The sequence below is a fragment of the Cervus elaphus genome, chromosome 14, assembly GCF_910594005.1.
Source record: "Cervus elaphus chromosome 14, mCerEla1.1, whole genome shotgun sequence".
NCBI lineage: Eukaryota > Metazoa > Chordata > Mammalia > Artiodactyla > Cervidae > Cervus > Cervus elaphus.
Window position 1 is genome coordinate 52,143,050 of NC_057828.1, and position 20,219 is coordinate 52,163,268.

Consider the following 20,219-nt stretch of genomic DNA (forward strand, 5'->3'; position numbering starts at 1 on the left):
AGAGGACAATCCACAACAGAGAGAAAATATTTCCAAAATATTCAGTGGGTAAAAGATGAGTACTCAGAGTATTTAAAGAATTCCTACATATCCATAAGGGAGAAAAAATCCAGTACAAGAACTGGCAAATGCATTTCCCAAAGGAGAAAACACAGATGGCTAATAAATATGTGGAAAATATTCAACATCATAGTAATGATACAAATGCAAATTAAAACAATGAGATACCACTTTCTCTACCCACCAGATTGGCAAGAAAGTATTTTTAAATAAATGAGCCTCACCAGCAATCAGGAAAATGAAAATTAAAACAACAGTGGTAACATTATAGCATGTTATATCCCCTCACCACCAGACTGTCAAAATGTTTTAATCTAACAATAAAAGATTCTGGATTTCAATAATGTTGAACTAGCTAGACTAAACTGTGTGTCCCACAGATAATTATAAAATTGGGGCAAAATATAAAATGCAAATATTTGGCAGTTGAACAGTGACCAAATGCAGGCAGAAACCAGAGACTGACCCTAAAAGATGAAGACTACACAAGGTGAGATTTGTAGTTTTGCAGCTTTTTGACTCCTCAATCCACATAGGACAGAAAATTGCCATTTTACTCATTTGAGATGTCATATGACAGAAACTAGGGATGAGAAAAGTAATTGCAAAGTTAGAGGGGAAATCCTAAAAAGGATAGAGCCACATTCAGGGAGGAAAAGAGATAAGACCCCAAATCCATGTATTGCTGTTCTTCATTATTCAGTCACTAAGTCATGACCCCATGGATTACAGCACACCAGGCTTCCCTGTCCATCACCAACTCCCAGAGCCTGCTCAAACACATGTCCATCCAGTCAGTGATGCCATCCAACCACCTCGTCCTCTGTTGTCCCCTTCTCCTCTTGCCTTCAATCTTTCCCAGCATCAGGGTCTTTTCCAGTGAGTCAGTTCTTTGCATCAGGTGACCAAATATTGGAGTTTCAGCTTCAGCATCAGTCCTTCCAATGAATATTCAGGGTTGATTTCCTTTAAGAATGACTGGTTTGGTCTCCTTGCAAGGAGATTAAATCTGTATATTAAATCCACTTAAACCTTTGGCTGTCCACTGACCTGCACACACAAGAGAGACTGCTGCTGCTGCTAAGTCACTTCAGTCGTGTCCGACTGTGCGACCCCATAGACGGCAGCCCACCAGGCTCCCCTGTCCCGGGGATTCTCCAGGCAAGAACACTGGAGTGGGTTGCCATTTCCTTCTCCAGCGCATGAAAGTGAAAAGTGAAAGTGAAGTCACTCAGTCATGTCCAACTCTTAGCGACCCCATGGACTGCAGCCTACCAGGCTCCTTTGTCCATGGGATTTTCCAGGCAAGAGTATTGGAGTGGGGTGCCATTGCCTTCTCCGACAAGAGAGACTGGGTGGCCTGAAAAAGTAACAGCTGGAAGCTGCAAGAACTAAATGGGATTTTCAGCTGCTTCCCACTTGAGAAGACAGACTTTTGAGTTTGATCCTAGCCAGTTTCAGTTCAGTTCAGTTCAGTTGCTCAGCCATGTCTGACTCTTCGAGACCCCATGGACCACAGCATGCCAGGCCTCCATGTCCATCACCAACTCCCAGAGTCTACTCAGATTCATCTCCCATTGATTCGGTGATGCCATCCAACCATCTTATCCTCTGTCGTCCCCTTCTCCTCCTGTCTTCAATCTTTCCCAGCATCAAGGTCTTTTCAAATGAGTCAGATCTTCGCATCAGGTAGCCAAAGTATTGGAGTGTCAGCTTCAACATCGGTCCTTCCAAAGAGCACTCATTGCCTGCTAAAACAAAATTCAGTTCTCTTCAAAGAAACATAACTGAACCCAGAGTCTCTACAAAAAATCAACCGGATGTCTAGTGTACAATTTTTAAAATTACTAAACATGCAAAGAAACGAAAATAAAAGGTGAGCCACAGTCAGGAGATAAGGAAGTCAACAGAGATTGACCCAGGGTTTCCCTGGTGGCTCAACTATTGAGCCTGTGTTCTAGAGGCCAGAAACCTTCTGAGGGGCTCCCAGCCTCCTGCCAGCCCTCATCCTCTTCATGCCCTGTCCTTGGCCACTGAGACTCCAGGGGCTTGGCATGAGATGCTTCAGAGGGTCCTCCACTGGAGGGTTGGAGTCTACACGTGGTTCCCCTGGAGGACATGGCCCAACAGACAGACCAACGCCTCTGTTCTCTCCCCAGGCGAGCGTCTGGCCACCCTGTTGGTCACCCGCGCTGCAGCGACCTTTTTCCTAGACAGCGGGGCCCAAGACCTGCTTCCGGACCTGCACCGGGCCTTCCGGGAGAGCCCCTCGGGGGCTCGGAGGCAGTTCGAGGCTGTGCTCTCCGCCAGGGACCAGGAGCGCTTGCACGCCCAAGTGCAGGAGGCTGCAGACGTGGGCTTCTCCCACTTCCAGGAGACGGTTCGGAGTCGCCCCGAGCTCCGCGAGGACTCTGGCCGTGAACTGCTGGTCCCGGTGACCCAAGCGCTCCGGGTCCTGTGTCGAGTCGCCCCGCCCGGGGCGCGCCCCGCACTGGGCGCCCGACTGGCCGAGTGCCTGCTGCTGGCAGGCGACGCGGCGGGCGCCAGAGCGCTGTGTGAGCGCTTGCTCCGGCCCTCGCGCACCGGGGACCGTGCCGGGGACCGCGCGCCCCTGATGGCGCTGCGCGGCTTCTGCGCGCTACACTCTGGCGACTCAGGTAGCGCCCAGGAGGACTTCCAGGCAGTAGTGGAGCTGGGACCGCCTCACTTGAGTGGCTGCGTGCGCGCCCTGTGCGGCCGCGGGCTCCTGCGAGTGCTGGAGGGCAGTGCCTTCCTGGGTGCACTGGACTACGTTACCGCCTGCCGCCTAGGCCCCGAGGAAACTCTACTTGTCACCAAGACCTACGTGCCCTGGAACCAACGGGGGCTGCTGCTGACCGTGCTGCGCGAGGAGGGCCGCAAGATGCTGCAGCGGAGGCCAGAGCCAGGACCCAAGAGCTGGCGGGGCCGCCGGACTAAGGCCGGGGAGACAGACAGCCCTGCTGTGCAGGAAGGGTAAACACTAGCCCCGCGCACCCACCTGGGGCTGCTGCTTCATTCTGGTCTGCTCCAAGGTAGTCGGGGTGTGTGCCGTACTACTTTATAGATGAGTAAACTGAGGCAGGGAGTTGCTAGGTGATTTCCCTAAGGCCCTGGTTGGGGGTGTAGTCCTGGAGCCCAGATCTTTGACCCTTGGTCCAAAACGGCAGATACATTATGCACTTAGAAAATTAGAAACTCAAAAATGGAAATGAAAAAACAGAGCTTACCCGTCATCCCAGTTTGCGTTCCCTTGTTTCTCTTTGTACATATAAAATAGAGTTCACAAAACTGAATTTGTGCTCAGTATGCAAATATAACCCACGTTTTTACTCACTGAATCATGAACATTTCTTCTGCTGCTACTTACCTTTCTCAGACAGCCTGGTAGCTCATCCTGTGAACATCCCAACAGGGCTTCCGGCATTCCCAGCTCCTCTGCTCTTAGCTGTAATGCTACCGTGGTAACATCCACTCTTGGACTATTCTGCCCTAAAGATTCAACAGAAGCTGAGCTCTGGGGTCAGAGGGCATAGCTCCCTGTGAGGCCCTTGACCTTGGAGCTGCCCACCTGCCCATCAGGCCACATGCTCCAGCCCTGATGCTCCTTCTGCAAATTTCTTCGGCAGCCCCGTGGGTGAATCTGCAGATGTTTTGATTGGCATTTCTCTGGTTGCTGGGAGGTGGTGAGAAGGTGTTTTAGCAAAACTAACACTGAGCAGGGGGGCCCTGGTGTGTTTGATGTCAGCATCCTCATCCCTACACCACACACACACACACACACACCCCACACACACATACACAGATACACACATACACACCACACACATACACATACACACACACAGATACACACACACACAAACACGCACATACACATACACACACACATACAGATACACATACACACACACCACACACACATACACAGATACACACACATACACACACACACACACCCCACACACACATACAGATACACACACACACACCCCACACACACACATACACAGATACACACACACACACACACACCCCACACACATATACAGATACACATACACACACCACACACACACATACACAGATACATACACACACACATAAACATACACACCCCACACACACACATACACACCACATACACAGATATACACACACACACACACCACACACACATACACAGATACACACACACACCACACACACATACACACACACACACACACCCCACACACACATACAGATACATACACACACACCACACACACACAGCAAACACACACACACATACAGATACACATACACACACCACACACACATACCAAACACACACACACATACAGATACACATACACACACCACACATACACATACACAGATACACACACACACACATACACACACACACACCCCACACACACATACAGATACACACACACACACCACACACACATACACAGATACACACACATACACATACACAGATACACACACACCACACACACCACACACACACACACACCCCACACACACATACAGATACACACACACACACACACACCACACACACACATACACAGATACACACACACATACACACAGATACACACACACATACACACACATACACACAGATATACACACATACACACACATACACACAGATACACACAGATACACACATTCACACACACATACACATACACACAGATACACACACATACACACACATACACACAGATACACACATTCACACACACATACACATACACACATACACATACACACACACACACACTGGCTTCCTCGGCCCCAGTTCCTTCATTTGCATCGCTTTGATTTGCTGGTGAGGAGGAATTTTCTTGTAGGAGATTTGGGGCCCTTTATACCTGTTCTCTTGGGAACCGTCAATTCCAGGCTCCAGCTGTGTCCCAGTAGGAGCTCAAGCTCATTCCCAAGAGGGCCCCGGGGTCATTCCAAGTGCAGCCTGTGCATTATCTAGCTCTGCGGACCACACACCTGAGCCCTGCAAGGCCAACACTGTTACCTGTTTTTGCAGAAAAGAAAACTAGGGCAGAGTGGGCTGGAGGTCAGCATACAGCCTTGCTTCCTCATCTGTGAAATGCCTGCCCCATAGGGTGGGAGAGGGTCAGAAAGGGCAGCTCCGGGCTCTGCGGCCAGCATGAGCCGGCACCCTCCTGTAGAAACCTGGTCTCTGAGAAGCAGCAGGAAGGGAGCTGCCTGGACAAGGTGCAGGAAGTAGGATTTGCCTGCAGCCCACCTCCTGGGCAGATGGAAGGGGTGTAGGGAAGGGTCAGCTCTCCCCCAGCTGCTCTCTCCACAGGGATGCGCACGGCGTGCACCAGCTGGCCACGCTCCTGATGGAACTGGACACGGAGGATGAGGCTTCTCGCCTCCTGGCAGCTGACGCCCTATACCGCCTGGGCCGCCTGGACGACACCCACAAGGCCCTGCTGGCAGCCCTCTCCCGGAGGCCTCAGGCGGCCCCTGTGCTGACGCGGCTGGCCCTGCTGCAGCTCCGGAGGGGATTCTCCTACGATGCCAACCAGGTGAGAGGGCCCCAGCAAGCCACAGCAGGGCAGCTTGACACAGGGCACAGTGCTGTGGAGGGCACCAGGCCCCCACTTGCCCCTCATTCAACACCCTGCACCCAGACTTGTCCCAGCCGCAGCTTGTCCCAGGCACAGCTTGTCTCAGCCCCAGTTCTGCCACCTCCAGCAAGTCCTCACCTCTCTGACCCTCAGTCTCAACTGTACCCTGGCCTTTCAGGTTCTCATGAGAACTAGCTGCAGCAGGTACCCCAGGGCCCAGTCTACCTCCATCATGCAATAGTGCTCTGTATTTGCTTTTGTTGCTATGAAGAAAAAGCCATGAGCTGAGTGTCAGCAGAGCTTAGTCCCAAATCTCCCAAGTAAACTAGGCTTGCTGATGACCCTGTCCCAGGGTGGAAGAGCCCCCAGACTCTCCAGCCCTGCCCTCCTCCCTTGGAGACCACTCGGCTCCCAGGGGCAGTGTGACTTCGCCTCCCTCAGGTCCTGTGAGGGCAGAAGATCATGTTCCAGGAAAGAGATGTCAGGCTTTGGGGCAGGGCTGTGGAACCTGTCAGCCTGCTTCTTCCGCTCTGGCCTCTTTTGGGCTCTGGTTGCCCTGAGTTGGGCCGTAAGCGTGGGAGGGAAGGATGCTCTGGGTCCTGCCTGTCCTGCTCTGGGACCGGCGTCCACACATGTGCAACGGGCAGGGGCAGTATCGGGTGGGTAGCTGTGAAGTTATGTCCCATCCCCTCCCCACTCACTCCGCCCAGAGCAGGGACAAGTCCCAGGGGCCCTCCTGGTGCCTTCTGAAGGACTCCCCGGGCCTCTGTCACTTTATTAATTTGAAAGCCCGCTTTCCCTGAACTTCTCAGACCTGCCGTGCGCAGGTCCGTAAGGCCAGATCTCTGCCTGCCGGTAATGGAGGAGGAGGTGCGGCTCTAGGAGGCTAAGACCATCATCACCACCACCACAGCCACCCCAGCCCGAAGTCCCTCCCCCGAGAGCCACGCCCCCATGAGCCACGCCTTTGCAAGCCGTATCCCTGAGCCACACCCCTGCGCGGAGGATGGGGGTGGAGCTGTCTGAGCCGGCCTCAGAGAGGGCCCAATGGTGACACCCCTTCCCTTGCAGCTGGTGAAGAAGGTGGTCCAGTCAGGGGACACGGCCTGCCTCCAGTCCACCCTGGCCGTCTTCTGTCACGAGGACCGGCAGCTGCTCTGGGGCCACTGCCATGCGAGGGCCCTGGCCATCCTGCGGGCACGACCAGGAGGGGCCGAGGGCGGGGCCCACACCAGGGAGGCCATCGCCTACCTCTCTCTGGCCATCTTTGCCTCAGGTAAGAGCCTCCCGCCCCCCTCCTCCCACCCCCATTCTGCCAGGTACCTGGGGATAAGAGGAGCCTGTGCCATGTGGAGAAGGGGTGTTGTCAGGCACCAGCGGTCTGAGCACATGCTTGGTTCACAGGTGTTTCCTGACCCCTGGTCACCTTCATGCTAAAGCCTAGGAGAGGGCCCAGCCAGCTGGGGCCTGAACTGGGACCCTCCCCTGTATCCTGGGCTCCATACCACACATCCAGGCCCTGAGGGTAGGGGGACCAGGCTGGCACTTTCATGCCTGCAGCCATTCCATGACCAGCTGCTCGGATCCTTCCCCACCTCGTACCTCCCCTCATCTCACTTCAAATGCAGCTGCAGTGCCCCCTCCTCTGGGAAGCCCCCTCTGACTGTCCACCAACTCTCCCAGACACCACCCATCCAGGTTGGGCTCCCGGAGCCAGGCTGTCTGTGTTCCACAGCCAGGGCCCCCAGGCCAATCCAGACTGCTCCCCAGTGTGTCTTGGTGCCCAGCAGTCTGTGAGCTTCCCAGGTGACCCCAGAGCTGGTGCACCCCTTCCCCCAACCCTTTGGGCACCAGGGCGGGTGCAGAAACTACTGAGTAAGGGCAGACGCGCTGAAGCTGGCCGTGCCCTGCAGAGGTCACATCCTGACGCCACGCCCCCTTCCTTCAGGAAATCGGGCCACTGAGTCCCTGCTCGCCCGAGCCCGCTGTTACGGCTTCCTGGGCCAGAAGAAGACAGCCATGTTTGACTTCACCTCCGTGCTGAGGGCTGAGCCAGGGAACGCACAGGCACTGTGCGGCCGGGCACTCCTGCACCTGGCCTTGGATGAGCAGAAGGTACCAGCCCCACGCTCCCCACTTGGGACAGGGCAGGTGGTGGTGCTCAGGAGAGGCACTGCACTCCTTCTCAGGCCCCCAGGAGAGAGGATGCAGGACCAGGCATCGAGTGTGACACATGCATCAAAACCCTGCCCGCTCTGGGGCTCACGGAGACTCACCGTCACATCCCTGGTTTCAGGTAGCCTTTCGCTCTCATCTGAAGAGTCCCTGTGCTCCCAGCTTCCATCAATGTGGATAGATATGCAAAGTCTCAGGGTTAGTGGGGGGACCCCACCTTGGAGTAAAGAGACCTTGGCTGCCTCTTGGGTGCCACCCTAAGCTGTCTATACAGGACCTGTGGTTTCGGGTGGTTGGCATGCAGGGGCGGGGGTGGGAGGTAGTCCATTGCCAGGCCCAGGGTAGGTACTTTCCACAGAGAAGCTGTGTTCAGAGGCAGCCACAGCCAAACAGCCCTGGACAAGGGCAGTTTGCAGCCAAGAGTGATGTCATGGGTGAGAAACTGAAACCACTGTCTGCTCTGATGCTTCGCTGGGTCAAAGTACAGCCCAGAGGTAACCAGCCTGCCAGGCTTCTGAATTCCTTAAGGACTGGAGTCACAGAAGACAAGGAAAAGAGATCCATCCAAGATACCACCGGAATGAGAGCCTCTGAAGACGGTGCTTCTGCCTGCCAGTGTATCACGTTTCCCCGAGGTCACTGGCACCTGGTGTCTGTTCCAGCCTGGGCACGCACGTGTGGTTGGGAGCCCAGCCCTCTGCAGGCCCCTTCCTGTGCTGGGAAAGCACCTGGGTTCTCAGAGACGAGCCCACTAAACAGAGACGGGATTCAGCCAGGAGGCAAACCCCTGGAACCCCGCCCCTGGGTGCTCCCAACATGCCAGCAGCTCCTCTGAGAGCTCTCCTCTGAGAGCCTCAGAAACATCTCTAAGCAGAGGCTACCCCACCTTGTCCCCCCTGAACTTCCTTCTCCTAGAGATGGACTGAGGCCAAGTGCCCACAAGCCCTCCAGCCTTTCACTAAGAGAGAAGCTCTGAGTCAGCCTGCGAAGGTCCAGAATCCAGAATCCTTCTCCCCCACCTCCAATTTTCTGAGCAAATCCTGAAACATCTCTGAGCTTTGTTTCAACATCAGTAAAATGGGGGGAGGGGTGCTTGTTCAAGGTCATCAGATCCTCAGCCTTGAGAGGAAAGTGCTTATTCAAGGCTGTCAGATACTCAGCCTCATGCGTGCGAGTGTGCTCAGCCATGTCCGACTCTTTGAGACCCTATGGACTGTAGTCTGCCAGGTTCCTCTGTTCATGGAATTTTCCAAGCAAGAATACTGGAGTGGGTTGCCATATCCTACTCCAGCGGACCTTCCTGACCCAGGGGTCAAATCCACCTCTCTTTCCTCTCCTGCATTAGCAGGTAAATTCCTTACAACTGCACCCCCTGGGAAGCAGCCATTCAGGACCATTTAGCCTGGTGCCTGGTCCTCAGTGAGGGCTCCATGGGTGGGAGCTGGAATTCCCATGAGCCAGCACAGAATTGGACTTTTTCCTTGCAAAGGTAACCAGCCAATAGGTTTGCCACTGGCCAGCACCAGGGTCAGGTTGGACCCAGGTCATGGTCTAGGGAGGATTAGAGATTACCATACTTTCATCCAGCCATCTAAGGACTCTGTCTAAGACCTTGTCCCCCACACACTTGCTCCAGGAGAACCCCGTTCCTGGACTTCAAAAGTGTGTGACTAGAAGAGGTAATAGATACTGGGCTTCTGAAAACAAAATACCTAAATAAAATACATGGCAACTGTCTTCAGATCCTGGACAACAGACAGTGAAGACCTGCCATCCCTGAGAGAAGGGAAACCACAAAAGGGGAGCCCCAGGGGAGCCCCACAATAACCTGACTTTCTGCCTGGGGAGCCTTTCCTGTTACTCACCAGGAGGTGGGGCAGTCGGCTTGCTGAGCTGAGGAGGCAGAGGCTGGGATTCCTGGCTGGTGAGGTAGCTGAAATTTGCAACAAAGGGCAATGGAGAAACTGGGGCTATGCAGAAGGGAGAAGCCTTCATGGGATTCCAGGTGGGTTCTTGTCTGAGCTGATCTGCAAGTGCAGGGGCCCCACAGAGCTCACAGGTGGCAGGAGATGTTGGAATCCTGACCCCTCCAGAGCAGAGACTCTTCTGAATACCTTAGGCACTCAGCTGAGACCATGCCCTAAGTAAAGTTCATGTTTTTAGTCACTTCAGTCATGTCCGACTCTTGTGACCCAATGAACTATAGCCCACCAGGCTCTGTCCATGGGATTTCCCAGGTGAGAACACTGGAGTGGGTAGCCATTTCCTTCTTCAGGGGACCTTCCCAACCCAGGGATCGAATCAATGTCTCCTGCTTGACAGGCGGATTTTTTTACCACTGAGCCATGAGGGAGACCAAATCAAGGTCATATTTTAGGACTAAGTTCAAAACTGAAATGGATCTGCCCTCACAAGGAACAAAACCAAATCTAACAGAAACAAAATGAGCCACCAGAATAAAACACAACCTCCTTTATGAGACGGTGACATAGTCCAGGCTCTACAATGTACTATCCACAACTTCCAGCCCAAAATCAAAAAACTGCTGAACACCCAGAGAACCAGGAAATGTGACCAGTAATCAGAAAAGTAAGTACTCAATAGAAACAGAACTTGAGATGGTACAAATGTTGAAATTAATAGATAAGGGTGTTGAAACAGGGATTATAAACATGTGAAGAACGTCAAGGAAAATTTTTCATAATGAATGAACAGATGGAAAATCATAGCAGAGAAACAGAAACTATAGAGAAGAATCAAGTGGAAATTCTGGAGCTGAAAGGTGTATCTAAAATTTTAAATTTACCAGATGCGCTTAACAACTGGTTGGAAACAGCCAAAGAAAAGGTTAGTAAAATTAAGGATGGACCAGTAGGAATTATCCAATCTGAAGAACAGAGTGGGGGAAACAATTTTCTCCTTAATGAAGGGGGCTTCAGTGACCTCTGGGATGATACCAAGCAGTCCAGCATATGTATAATTATAGTCCCAGAGGAGAAACAATGGGGCAAATATATGTACATGTATTTATATTAATACATGTATTTGTTGTTGTAAAAGTATTTGAAGAAATAATGCCCAAAAATTTTACAAGAAGCTCAACAAATCCCAAGATGATAAACACAAAGAGAACCACACTTGGGCGCACCTTGATCAAATTTCTGAAAACAAAAGATAAACAGAACATATTCAAGGCAGCCAGAGAGAAAAATAAATATTACATATAGTAGAACAACAGTAATAATCCAACTCAACAGACATGAGTTTGAGCAAACTCTGGGAGATAGTGAAGGACAGGGAAGCCTGGCGTGCTGCAGTCCATGGGGTTGCAGACTCAGGGACGACTGAACAGAAGAGCAGTATGAGCAATGATTGACTTTTCATAGAAACAATGGAAGCCAGAAAACAATGGGATGGCATTTCTAGAGACACATTTTGTACTTATGGGCTTCCCAGGTGGCTCAGTGGCCAATGCAGGAAATGCAGAAAATGCAGGTTCAATCCCTGGGTCGAGAAGATCCCCTGGAGGAAGAAATAGCAAGCCACTCCAGTATTCTTGCCTGAAAAACCCCATGGACAGAGCAGCCTGGCTGGCTACACAGTCCATAGGGTCGTAAGAGTTGGACATGACTGAGCAGCTGAGCAAGAGACTTTGTAACCTATAGGACAACAGCTAGAAAATGTTAAAGAGAGGCAGAGTTTCCTGTTTTGTTTTGTTGTGTTGTGTTTTTGTTTTGGCCACAGCACAGCTTGCAGGATCTTAGTTCCCTGACCAGAGATCAAACCTGTGCCCCCTGAAGTAGAATGTAGAGTCCTAACCACTGGGTAGTCAGGGAATTCCCAAAAAGAGGCAGAGCTAAGAGGCTAAAGGAGGAACTAAAATAAAATAATAAACCTATTCAATTAACCCAAAAGAAGGTAGAAAAGGAGGGGGAAAGACATCAAAGTACAAAGAAAAGAACAACTAGAAAACCAACAGGAGGATGGACCTGAGGGTGGTTTCATGGATCCTGACTGTTGGCCAGGTCAGAGGTCAGATGCAAATGACTCTCCAGGGTCAAGGCTCTCCTAAAGGGCCCAGCCTCCCTGGACCTCATGTGCTTCCAACAGCATCATCAGGGCCTCCAAACTCCTCTTCCCCTCCTCACCTCCGAGCTGCAGGCTCAGCCCCTGGCCTCTGGCCCTTCTGCTGCCAGCCCAAGCCCCGCTCTGTGCCATAGCGGGTTCTTGATCAGCATGGCCCTTTTGGGGCTCCAGACCATCACCCCTGTCCAGAACTCTGATACCATTGCTGTAACTTCACCACACACTGCCTTGACAGCTCACCCTACAGGCCCTCCTGTTGACTGACCCTCACCCCATGGTGAAAGGGCAGGGACTGGACCATCTGCCTGTTCTGGTGTCCCCAACACTAGGGCACTGAGAGGAACACAACAAATATGGGACGACTTCTGCCACCAACCCTGACCTCCTCCCCTTGCAGGAGGCTGTGGACGACATCCTCTCCGCTCTGAGGCTCAGCCCGAGAACCGCAGTTCCTGAGATCTGCTCTCTGAAGCCGGAGGCCCAGGCCCTTATCACCCAGAGCCTCTCCTCCCGCTGCCGGGCCCTCCTGAATCAGCTGCCAGACACAGGGGCCCGCCTCGATGACAAGGATGCCCAGAACCTCCTGGCTGCAGGGAAAGCACTGATTGAAATTGATGCCAGGCAGCCCCTCTGGCACATGCTTCTGGCAGATGCGCTCGCTGCAGTGGGTATGTGTCTGCCCAGACACAGGACGTGAGCATCGTCCGTACTTCTCCCACCCTGAACTCTTTTGTGTAAAATGGGAGAAAGAGACCCTGGACTCAGTGGCATCTAAGGTACCTCCCACCCTGAGTCCCAGGACTTGTGACCTGTTCCCATGTGGGTCCCCTGTGCAACTTTGTCCACCGGAAGATGAGCTGAAGCCATGATTTGGGGTTTTGTGAAAGGCTCAGATGCTTAGGCCTCCTCTTTAACTTATGCACTTATTCAGATGTTTACAGACTTCCCTGTTCTGGGTGAGACTGTCTTAGGCCCACATATGCCAAAACATTGGTCTTTACTGCAAAATCCTGAGAATATTTCAGCACTAAGTTGAATGGGGAGCTCTCTCTGCAACCTGCATTTCCCAGGCATGTCATCATCACTTCCAAGCCTGTGAGGTGCCCCCACCAAGGCCTTTGGGGACCCCGGAGGCTGCTCTGATCCCATGCAGCCCTACTCAGGAGAGAAAGCAGGTCCTTTCAGTGACCATGGTGAGGGAGCTCTGAGTCCTACTGCTCCACCTGGGGGTCATAGAGTTTAATGACACCCCCTAGGTGGGGGGTTCGGTCATCAGGTGAATCCATGTGACCAACAAGGTGTCACTATGCCCCTCTGTTCCCTGCTCCTTCCTTCTGAGACTAAGGCCTTCCATTAACCAGCCACTCCCAGAGCCAGAGCTGAACAAGAAATACTGTACTGAGCTTCCTAGTGTCCCCCTCCACCACTGCCCTAGCCCCACTGTGACTGTCCTTCCCCAATCCCTGACAGGCAGCTTTGAGGAGGCCGGTGCCCATCTGCAAAAAGTCCTGCACCCCAGCCCTCCATCAGAGGCAGCCCGCGCCCGGCGTGGGCTGCTCCGGCTCAAGAAGGGGGATGTGGTGGCCGCTGCACAGGACCTGCAGTGCCTTGCAGAGATGGATGCCCAGGACCTCGGCTTCCTACTATGTCTCCTGGAGGCTTCAGAGCGGCAGAGCCTCACTCAGGTGGGCACAGCACCCCTCAGAGTCCCCAGCCCAGCCCCTCTCCGGCACCTGGGGTGTGAGACCCCCAGGTCTGGGGCCCTGGGCAGCGCTGCAAGCCCCCCTGCACCTGATCAGGAGAAGGCATCTGGGTCTGGCCAGCTCAAGCCCTGACACCCCCAGGGTGTCTTCTTTGCGTGAAACATATAAGCTGACTTGGGGTTGAGGAGGGGAGGGGACGACACCCTCAGAGCCAGATTGAGCCAGGCAGGAACACTTGGCCCTCATTGGAACCCTGCCCCAATCCCCTGGTCAGGCCAGGTGAAGGACGTCCATCCAGAGAGCAAGCAGGTGAACCCTTAGTGAACCAAAAGGGACCCTGAAGGGATGTTGGGCTGGGGCTCTTTGGGTAGGGGATTTTTCCTTCAGCTGCTCATTTGACGAGAAGGTAAGAGCACATTCCATCAGGCCCTGGGTGGAGCCACTGCCAGCACCATGGCCCTTGCATCTCAGGGGGGTGCCACAGTGGGGGGGTGGGGGCTCACTTCAGAGGGTGAAAGTGTAGGAAGACCATGAGACAGGGCAGTGGGGTTGCGAGGCAGCTCTGGAGGTGAGATCGCCATGGCAATACAGAGGCCAAGGCAAAAGACTGGAGGCAGAAAAGAATTGGGAGTGTTAAAGGAACAGGTGATCAAAATGCAGCTGGTGTGGAGTGCAGGGGAAGGGGAATGAGGAGAAGTTCAGGGTGGGGGCAGAGGGAAGGGCCCCTTCCTTCACCTGCTGGAGGCAGAAGCAGCCAGGCAGGTACAGGAAGAGGACTGGGGGAATGCAGACAGCAGAATGGATTTCCCTGCAGTGGCTGAGTTTAACCTTTTTTTTTTTTTTTTTTTTTTGAGGGAGCAGGGGACGGGGTGGGCTGTGAAGGGACCAGTAGGTGGTAGAAGCCAAGAGCATCAGCAGGCCAGTCAAGAACCCCTGCACGACCTGGGGCAAGAATTTCGCCACTTTATGCTTCCACAGGCTCTGTCACTCCAGGTCCATCAGGAAAACAGAACCACCTAGGGGTTTCAACGAAGGGTCAATTATGGAAGTTGGCTGGATGGGCATTAGGGACAGAAAGAGCTAAGGGAGCCATGAGCAACGTAGGGGGGCGGCCCTTGTAGGGCTGAGCAGGCCAAAACTGATAGTGAAAGTCGCTCAGTCATGTCTTTGCGCTCTTTGCGACCCCATGGACTGATTCTCCAGGCCAGAATACTAGAGTGGGTAGCCTTTCCCTTCTCCAGGGGATCTTCCCAACCCAGGGATCGAACCCAGGTCTCCCACATTGCAGGCAGATTCTTTACCAGTTGAGCTACAAGGGAAGTCCAAGAACATATCAAGGAAGCCCTGAGCAGACCAAGGAGTGTGTTATCAGGACCGAGAACCAGAGGGGCGGCTGCGAAGCCCAGAGATCTCAGAGGCGGGTCCTGGGCTAGAGTCTCAGAGCCCAGAGGAAGGGGAGGAAGGCTGTGAGCTAGGAGAAGAGAGCTAGGTTGAGGTCTCGGAGTTCACAAGACAGGGCTGGGCAAAGGTGTGTCTTTGAGTTCTTAGAAGGGCCGGGCCGCCTGGAGACGGGTTTCGTTACTGAGAGAATTCGCGAGACGCTGGGCCGTTGCTGGGCGACGCGGGCCAACACGGAAGTAAGACGGAAGTAGTGGCGCCCCGTTCCGGCGATACTAAGCCTGCGCGGCTGGTGTCGCCTTGTCACTTTCCACTCCTATTTCGCAGAACCCGTAGGTGAAGCAAGAAGAGATGGAATAGTTGCCCTGGGCTGCGCGGGGGTTTGACTCTCTTGCTGATGCTCTTGACCTCCCCGTAGAGAGGGCGCTGCACCGAGAGATAGAGTCGCCAATCCTCTGTGGCACGGCCGGGAAGACAAGACCGCGTGCTCACCTGCTGGGTGCACTGTGCTTTCCTGAGGACAGGCGGTGGCCGGGGGCGTTGGTATCACCTGGCTGCATGGGAGAGGGAGGGACAGCGGGATAGGCAGCGTGTGGTTGTTCCCCATCAGGCCTTGGGGAGCCACTGTGGGTTCTTGAGAGCAGGAGGAGCCAAGGGAGGCAAGCGGATTTATCCGGGGCGGATGGCGAGAGGAGGTAAGGCATTTTGGCAGGTTTGAAGAGTGGGCTTCCGCCACACTCAGGAAAGGAAAGTGAGCCTGGGGGGCAGAGGGATGGCATTGGCCCTTGGAGCTGCTCCACCCAGACGGGGGAGGCCAGGGCCTCAGTCCAGGAGTCCCCAGGGCAAGAGTACTAGGATGGACAGCGCCCTCTGACCTCTGGCCCTTCCCTGCTGCATCCACGGGGCAGAGGGTGAGTCCACCACAGCCTTCCTGGACACACCAGGGGGGGGAGGGGGGGGCGCCTGGAGAGTGTCTCCCTGGCCTTGACTCTGTCTTCACTGGACTGGTTGGTTAGTGAAGTGAGAAGAGCGCTAGCACAGAGCAGACCCTGCCTTTCTGATCTGGGGTCCAGGAGGGGGCTCCAGGAACAGGCTGGGCAGAGGAGCAATTGCTGCTGTCCTGGGGCTGGGCAGCCTTGGGGGAAGGGGGAAGGCTGGCTGCAGCCCCATCAGAGTGGGAGGAGCAGAGGGAAGAGAGAAGGTCACCCAGGTAAGAGGAGCTGGGACCACAGTTGGGACAGTAGGGCTGTGAGAAGCAGGGTGAAGGGATTACAAGGGGGTGGTCACTGCCCTGTGCCTCCATACACTACCCCCCAGAAGAAGCAGACAGCATTTGCACAGGGGAGCAAGCAGTGGCTGGCTGTGCAGGGCTTGGAGGGGATGGCCTGACCTCCCTCCTTCCGTCCCCTCTGTGCAGGCTGCAGCCCAGGAAGCTGACACCCTCCTGAACTCCGGACAGCCCCGCCAGGCGCTGGGCTACTGCTCACTGGCTGTCCTGGCGGGCGGCAGCAGCAACTGTCACCTACGCCGTCGGGCCACCTGCCTGGCCGAGCTACAGGAGTTTAGCCGGGCACTTGGGGACCTAGACCACGTGCTCCGAGAGGGCTCAAGGGACAGCAACCTCCAGACACAGGTGGAGGACTTCTGCTCCCGGGGCCGCCTGCTGCTGGGTCTGGGGGATGAGGCTGGGGCTGCAGGGGCCTTCGCCCAGGCCCTCCACCTGGCACCCACCCAGGCCCAGAGCAGCCTGTGGGAGCGGCCAGGCCGGGCTCCAGCCACCCACATACTCTTGTGCCAGGCGCGGTGTTGCCTGGTTGAGCAACGCTACAGCGAGGCCTGGACGGCGGCCGAGGCCGGCCTCCTGTTGGACCCAGGGCACAGCAGCCTGAAGAGGCTGAAGGCGAGAATCCGGAGGGAGGCGTCCTCTGGCTGCCGGCTCCACTGACCAGCACTCCGCGGGCCCAGCTGTGGGGCCACCCTGTCATCGTCATTCTTCGTCCAGTCCCTGGGGAGGTTGCTCAAGGAGGTGCTCCCCCCACCCTCTCCCTCTTCCTAGACTTGGGTGGATTAGCAGATGGCCAGCCTTGGGCAGCAGAGGAGAGAGCTCCCCACCTGCCTGGAGCAACCATCCTAGGAAGCTCAGAGCCTCTTCCCTTAACAGCTACCTGGTCCTCAAAGCTGGGGCCCTCTTGGCCCACACGTAGGGCTTGGGCCTTAGAGAGAAGTCCTTTTCCTCGTCCCTGGCTTGGGACCTGCAGGTTGAGTGGGGTTCAGGCTGGCCCCTCATAGCCCTGGGGAGATGACGACAGCCCAGAAAACCCTTCTCCAGATGTGGAGCAGCCTTGACCCTGGCCTGACCTCTGGCCAGACATCCTGCAGGGCCTGGAGCCCCTCAAGGGCAAAAAACTCTCAAGCTGGGCCCAAAACCTATGCTTTCATCAAGGTTGTTCTCTAGGGAAGCCAGCATCTTGGGAGGATGATATGGCCTCCCTCCCCTGCCAAGCAGAGACACCTACCCCAAGGGGCCCCCAGTGAGCAGAGCAGCCAGGCATCTACTTGGCATCCGATCTCCTGTTGGATGTAAAGGTGCTTCCTACATGATTAGACTTACCCAGCCCCACCACAGTTGCCTTGGAAAACCTTCTCTCCTCGGGGGAGTGGAGAAGTCCAGCCGTGGTCCCATTGCTGTTGGTTTCAAAGAAGCCAGGTCCGAGTTGTGCAGTTTTTCTCTCCTGTTCATGAACACAACTGCTGGATAGGCCATCGAGTAAAGCAAGGGACAGAGGGTGCATTTGCTCTCCTTCCCGCAAGACGTCCTGCCCTCATCTGTCCACTCAAGGCCAGAGCTCATCACAGTGAGCTCGCAGATGCCTGACTCACCACAGCTTCCCAGGAGCTGATGGTCTTCGAAGAGCCCCCAACCAGTCTCCCACCCCCAGCTCCTCACTGCTGAGCTGGCAGAGACCCCCACCCCGAGTCCTTCCCATCCACTTCTATGTGGGCCAGGGGTCGTTACCACATTTAAAGGTCCATGTGAGGCCATATCCCAGCCTCCCACCATGGCGTCCAAGTGGACAAGAACTCATAGGCCCTGGATGGCCTCCATCATAGCAGAATGATCTGGTGGTTTCTGTATGAATCAGATTGTCCCCCTGAGAACACAGGCTGCACCTTGTTTTCTCAAAATCCAAGGTTACCAAAGAAATGCTTACGATGTGGCACAAAGAGCATTACCTACTCTCAAGACAATAAAGCTGTAAATTGATGTTTTAAAATTCCCTGCAGGTGAAACACCTCTTGGATGCAAAAAGAAATCAAAACTGGAATTGCAGAATATTGGAAAAATAGTTAAAAAAAAAAAACAAAAAAACAGCCCAGGGGAACCCCTATGTGTTGCAGTGCTGAGAAAAGTTCACGCCCTGAGTACATCACTAGCCAATCAAAATGAAGTGCATCCTAAACTTGAGAAGTTTAAAAAGGACAGTGAAATAGAGGAAATTAACAGGCAGGGATGAATAACAGGAAGCAGAAGTTAATGAATTAGGAATAGAAAAGGGAAAGAACTCAAAAATCCAAAATACACTTCTTCAAAAATCAAACAGATGAACTAGTAGCTGACTTAATCTCAAAGACAGGAAAGGCACAAAGCCACAAAATTTTTAGAAGTAAAAACAACAAACGGGAAATTTAAAGAATCATAAGACATCACTTTTCTCAACTCTATGCAAATAAGTCTGAAGACCTGGATAAAACGTGTTGGTTCCTAGGAAAATATTATTTAACTGAACTGACTCCAGAGTACATGTAACAATTGCACAGGACAATTATCATGGAGGGAAAGAGAAGGTGGTTAGGGAGCTTCCCCCAAAACAGCTCCAGTTCCAGATGGTGTCGGGGAGATCTGCCAGCCTTTAAAGAACAGTCAGCTCGTAATTGCTTTAAACTCCTTTGCAGCCAAGAAAAAGAAGAAAAGCTTCCAAGTTATTTTTTTCTGTTGAAGAATCGTTGATTTACAATACAGTGTTAGTTTCTGGGGCTCAGCAAAGAGATTCCGTTACACGTATATATGTACATATCTATATTCTTTTTTTCGATCCTTTTCCGTTATAGTTTATTACAAAATACCAAATATAGTTCCCTTCCAAGTTTCTTTTTTTTTTTTTAGAAAGCATAATCTCAACCAAATGAAAGCCACAAACCCATTTCATTTACAAATTATCAGTTCAGAAACGCTAAATGAAGTGCCAACAAACCTGAATTCAACAAAACGTTTGACAGCAACGTACATGGGAATGCAAGGGTTTTTCAAAACCAGGAAATGTGTTTGTATAGTTAACCACAGAAATACTTAAAGAAAGAAAAGTTCTGTGGCCATACCAGGGGCTGTATCAGAGGCACGGGTCACGCATGATAAGTCCTCTCCAATGTGTCACCTCCCTGCGCCCTTGGGTTCCTTCCTCTACGTTACACAGGAGAGGTTCTGGCATCTCAGCTTCATTGGCTCACCAGGCTCCTCTGTCCCTTGGATGTCCCAGGCAAGAACACTGGAATTACTGCCATTTCCTTGCCATTTCCTCCTCCAGGCAATCATCCCAACCCAGGGATCCAACCCATGTCTCTTGCATTTCCTGCTTTGGCAGGCGGACTCTTCAGCGCTGAACCCCAGGGAAGCCCATGGCCAACACACAAATTCAGAATCTATGGCTGGTGCACCCATGTGAATGGAGCCAACCCAGCTTAGTGCTGTGCTCCCTCCACTGCGGTCTGCCACCCCTGACCTGTCCCCACATAATCCCCAGGATTCTCGGTGTCCATTAATTGTGTCTGGAAATTGTTTGGATCCATTACTGTAAGCTGTTTTATTCTGGGTACTCGCCCCCGCCCTGAGCATGCAGAGATTGGACCCTACCTGTGGGTCTGGGGGCTAACTATGGATGTCAAGTAGAACGAGCAGCCTCTTTCTAAGTATCTGGTCCACAGGAGGTTCTCGCAGGGTTTTTAGTGAAAGGGGCTTGTCTCCTTGGACATGGGAGTGGCTCAGAGGCCCCAGGGGTTTGAGGTTCTCAGCCCCATCTGAGGCCAACCAGACATCACATTCCTAGTTTCAGGGTCCCATTCCTTCCCTATCAGTGCCTGAACTTTCTCCTAAGAAACCTGGCAAGGC

At 53.4% G+C, this 20,219-nt stretch overlaps 1 protein-coding gene across 1 annotated transcript in view; it reads left to right on the forward strand.

The window, feature by feature from the left end:
• Positions 1-18,303, forward strand: part of TTC34 (tetratricopeptide repeat domain 34) — a 44,753-nt gene extending 26,450 nt beyond the window's left edge. Inside the window, exons 5-11 of the mRNA XM_043922908.1 lie at positions 2,220-3,054; positions 5,426-5,651; positions 6,765-6,969; positions 7,642-7,808; positions 12,352-12,622; positions 13,425-13,639; positions 16,473-18,303. Of these exons, the coding sequence (XP_043778843.1) occupies positions 2,220-3,054; positions 5,426-5,651; positions 6,765-6,969; positions 7,642-7,808; positions 12,352-12,622; positions 13,425-13,639; positions 16,473-17,000 (2,447 nt within the window). The 3' untranslated portion in view covers positions 17,001-18,303. The remainder of the gene's footprint in view (positions 1-2,219; positions 3,055-5,425; positions 5,652-6,764; positions 6,970-7,641; positions 7,809-12,351; positions 12,623-13,424; positions 13,640-16,472) is intronic.
• The last annotated feature ends 1,916 nt before the right edge of the window (positions 18,304-20,219 follow it).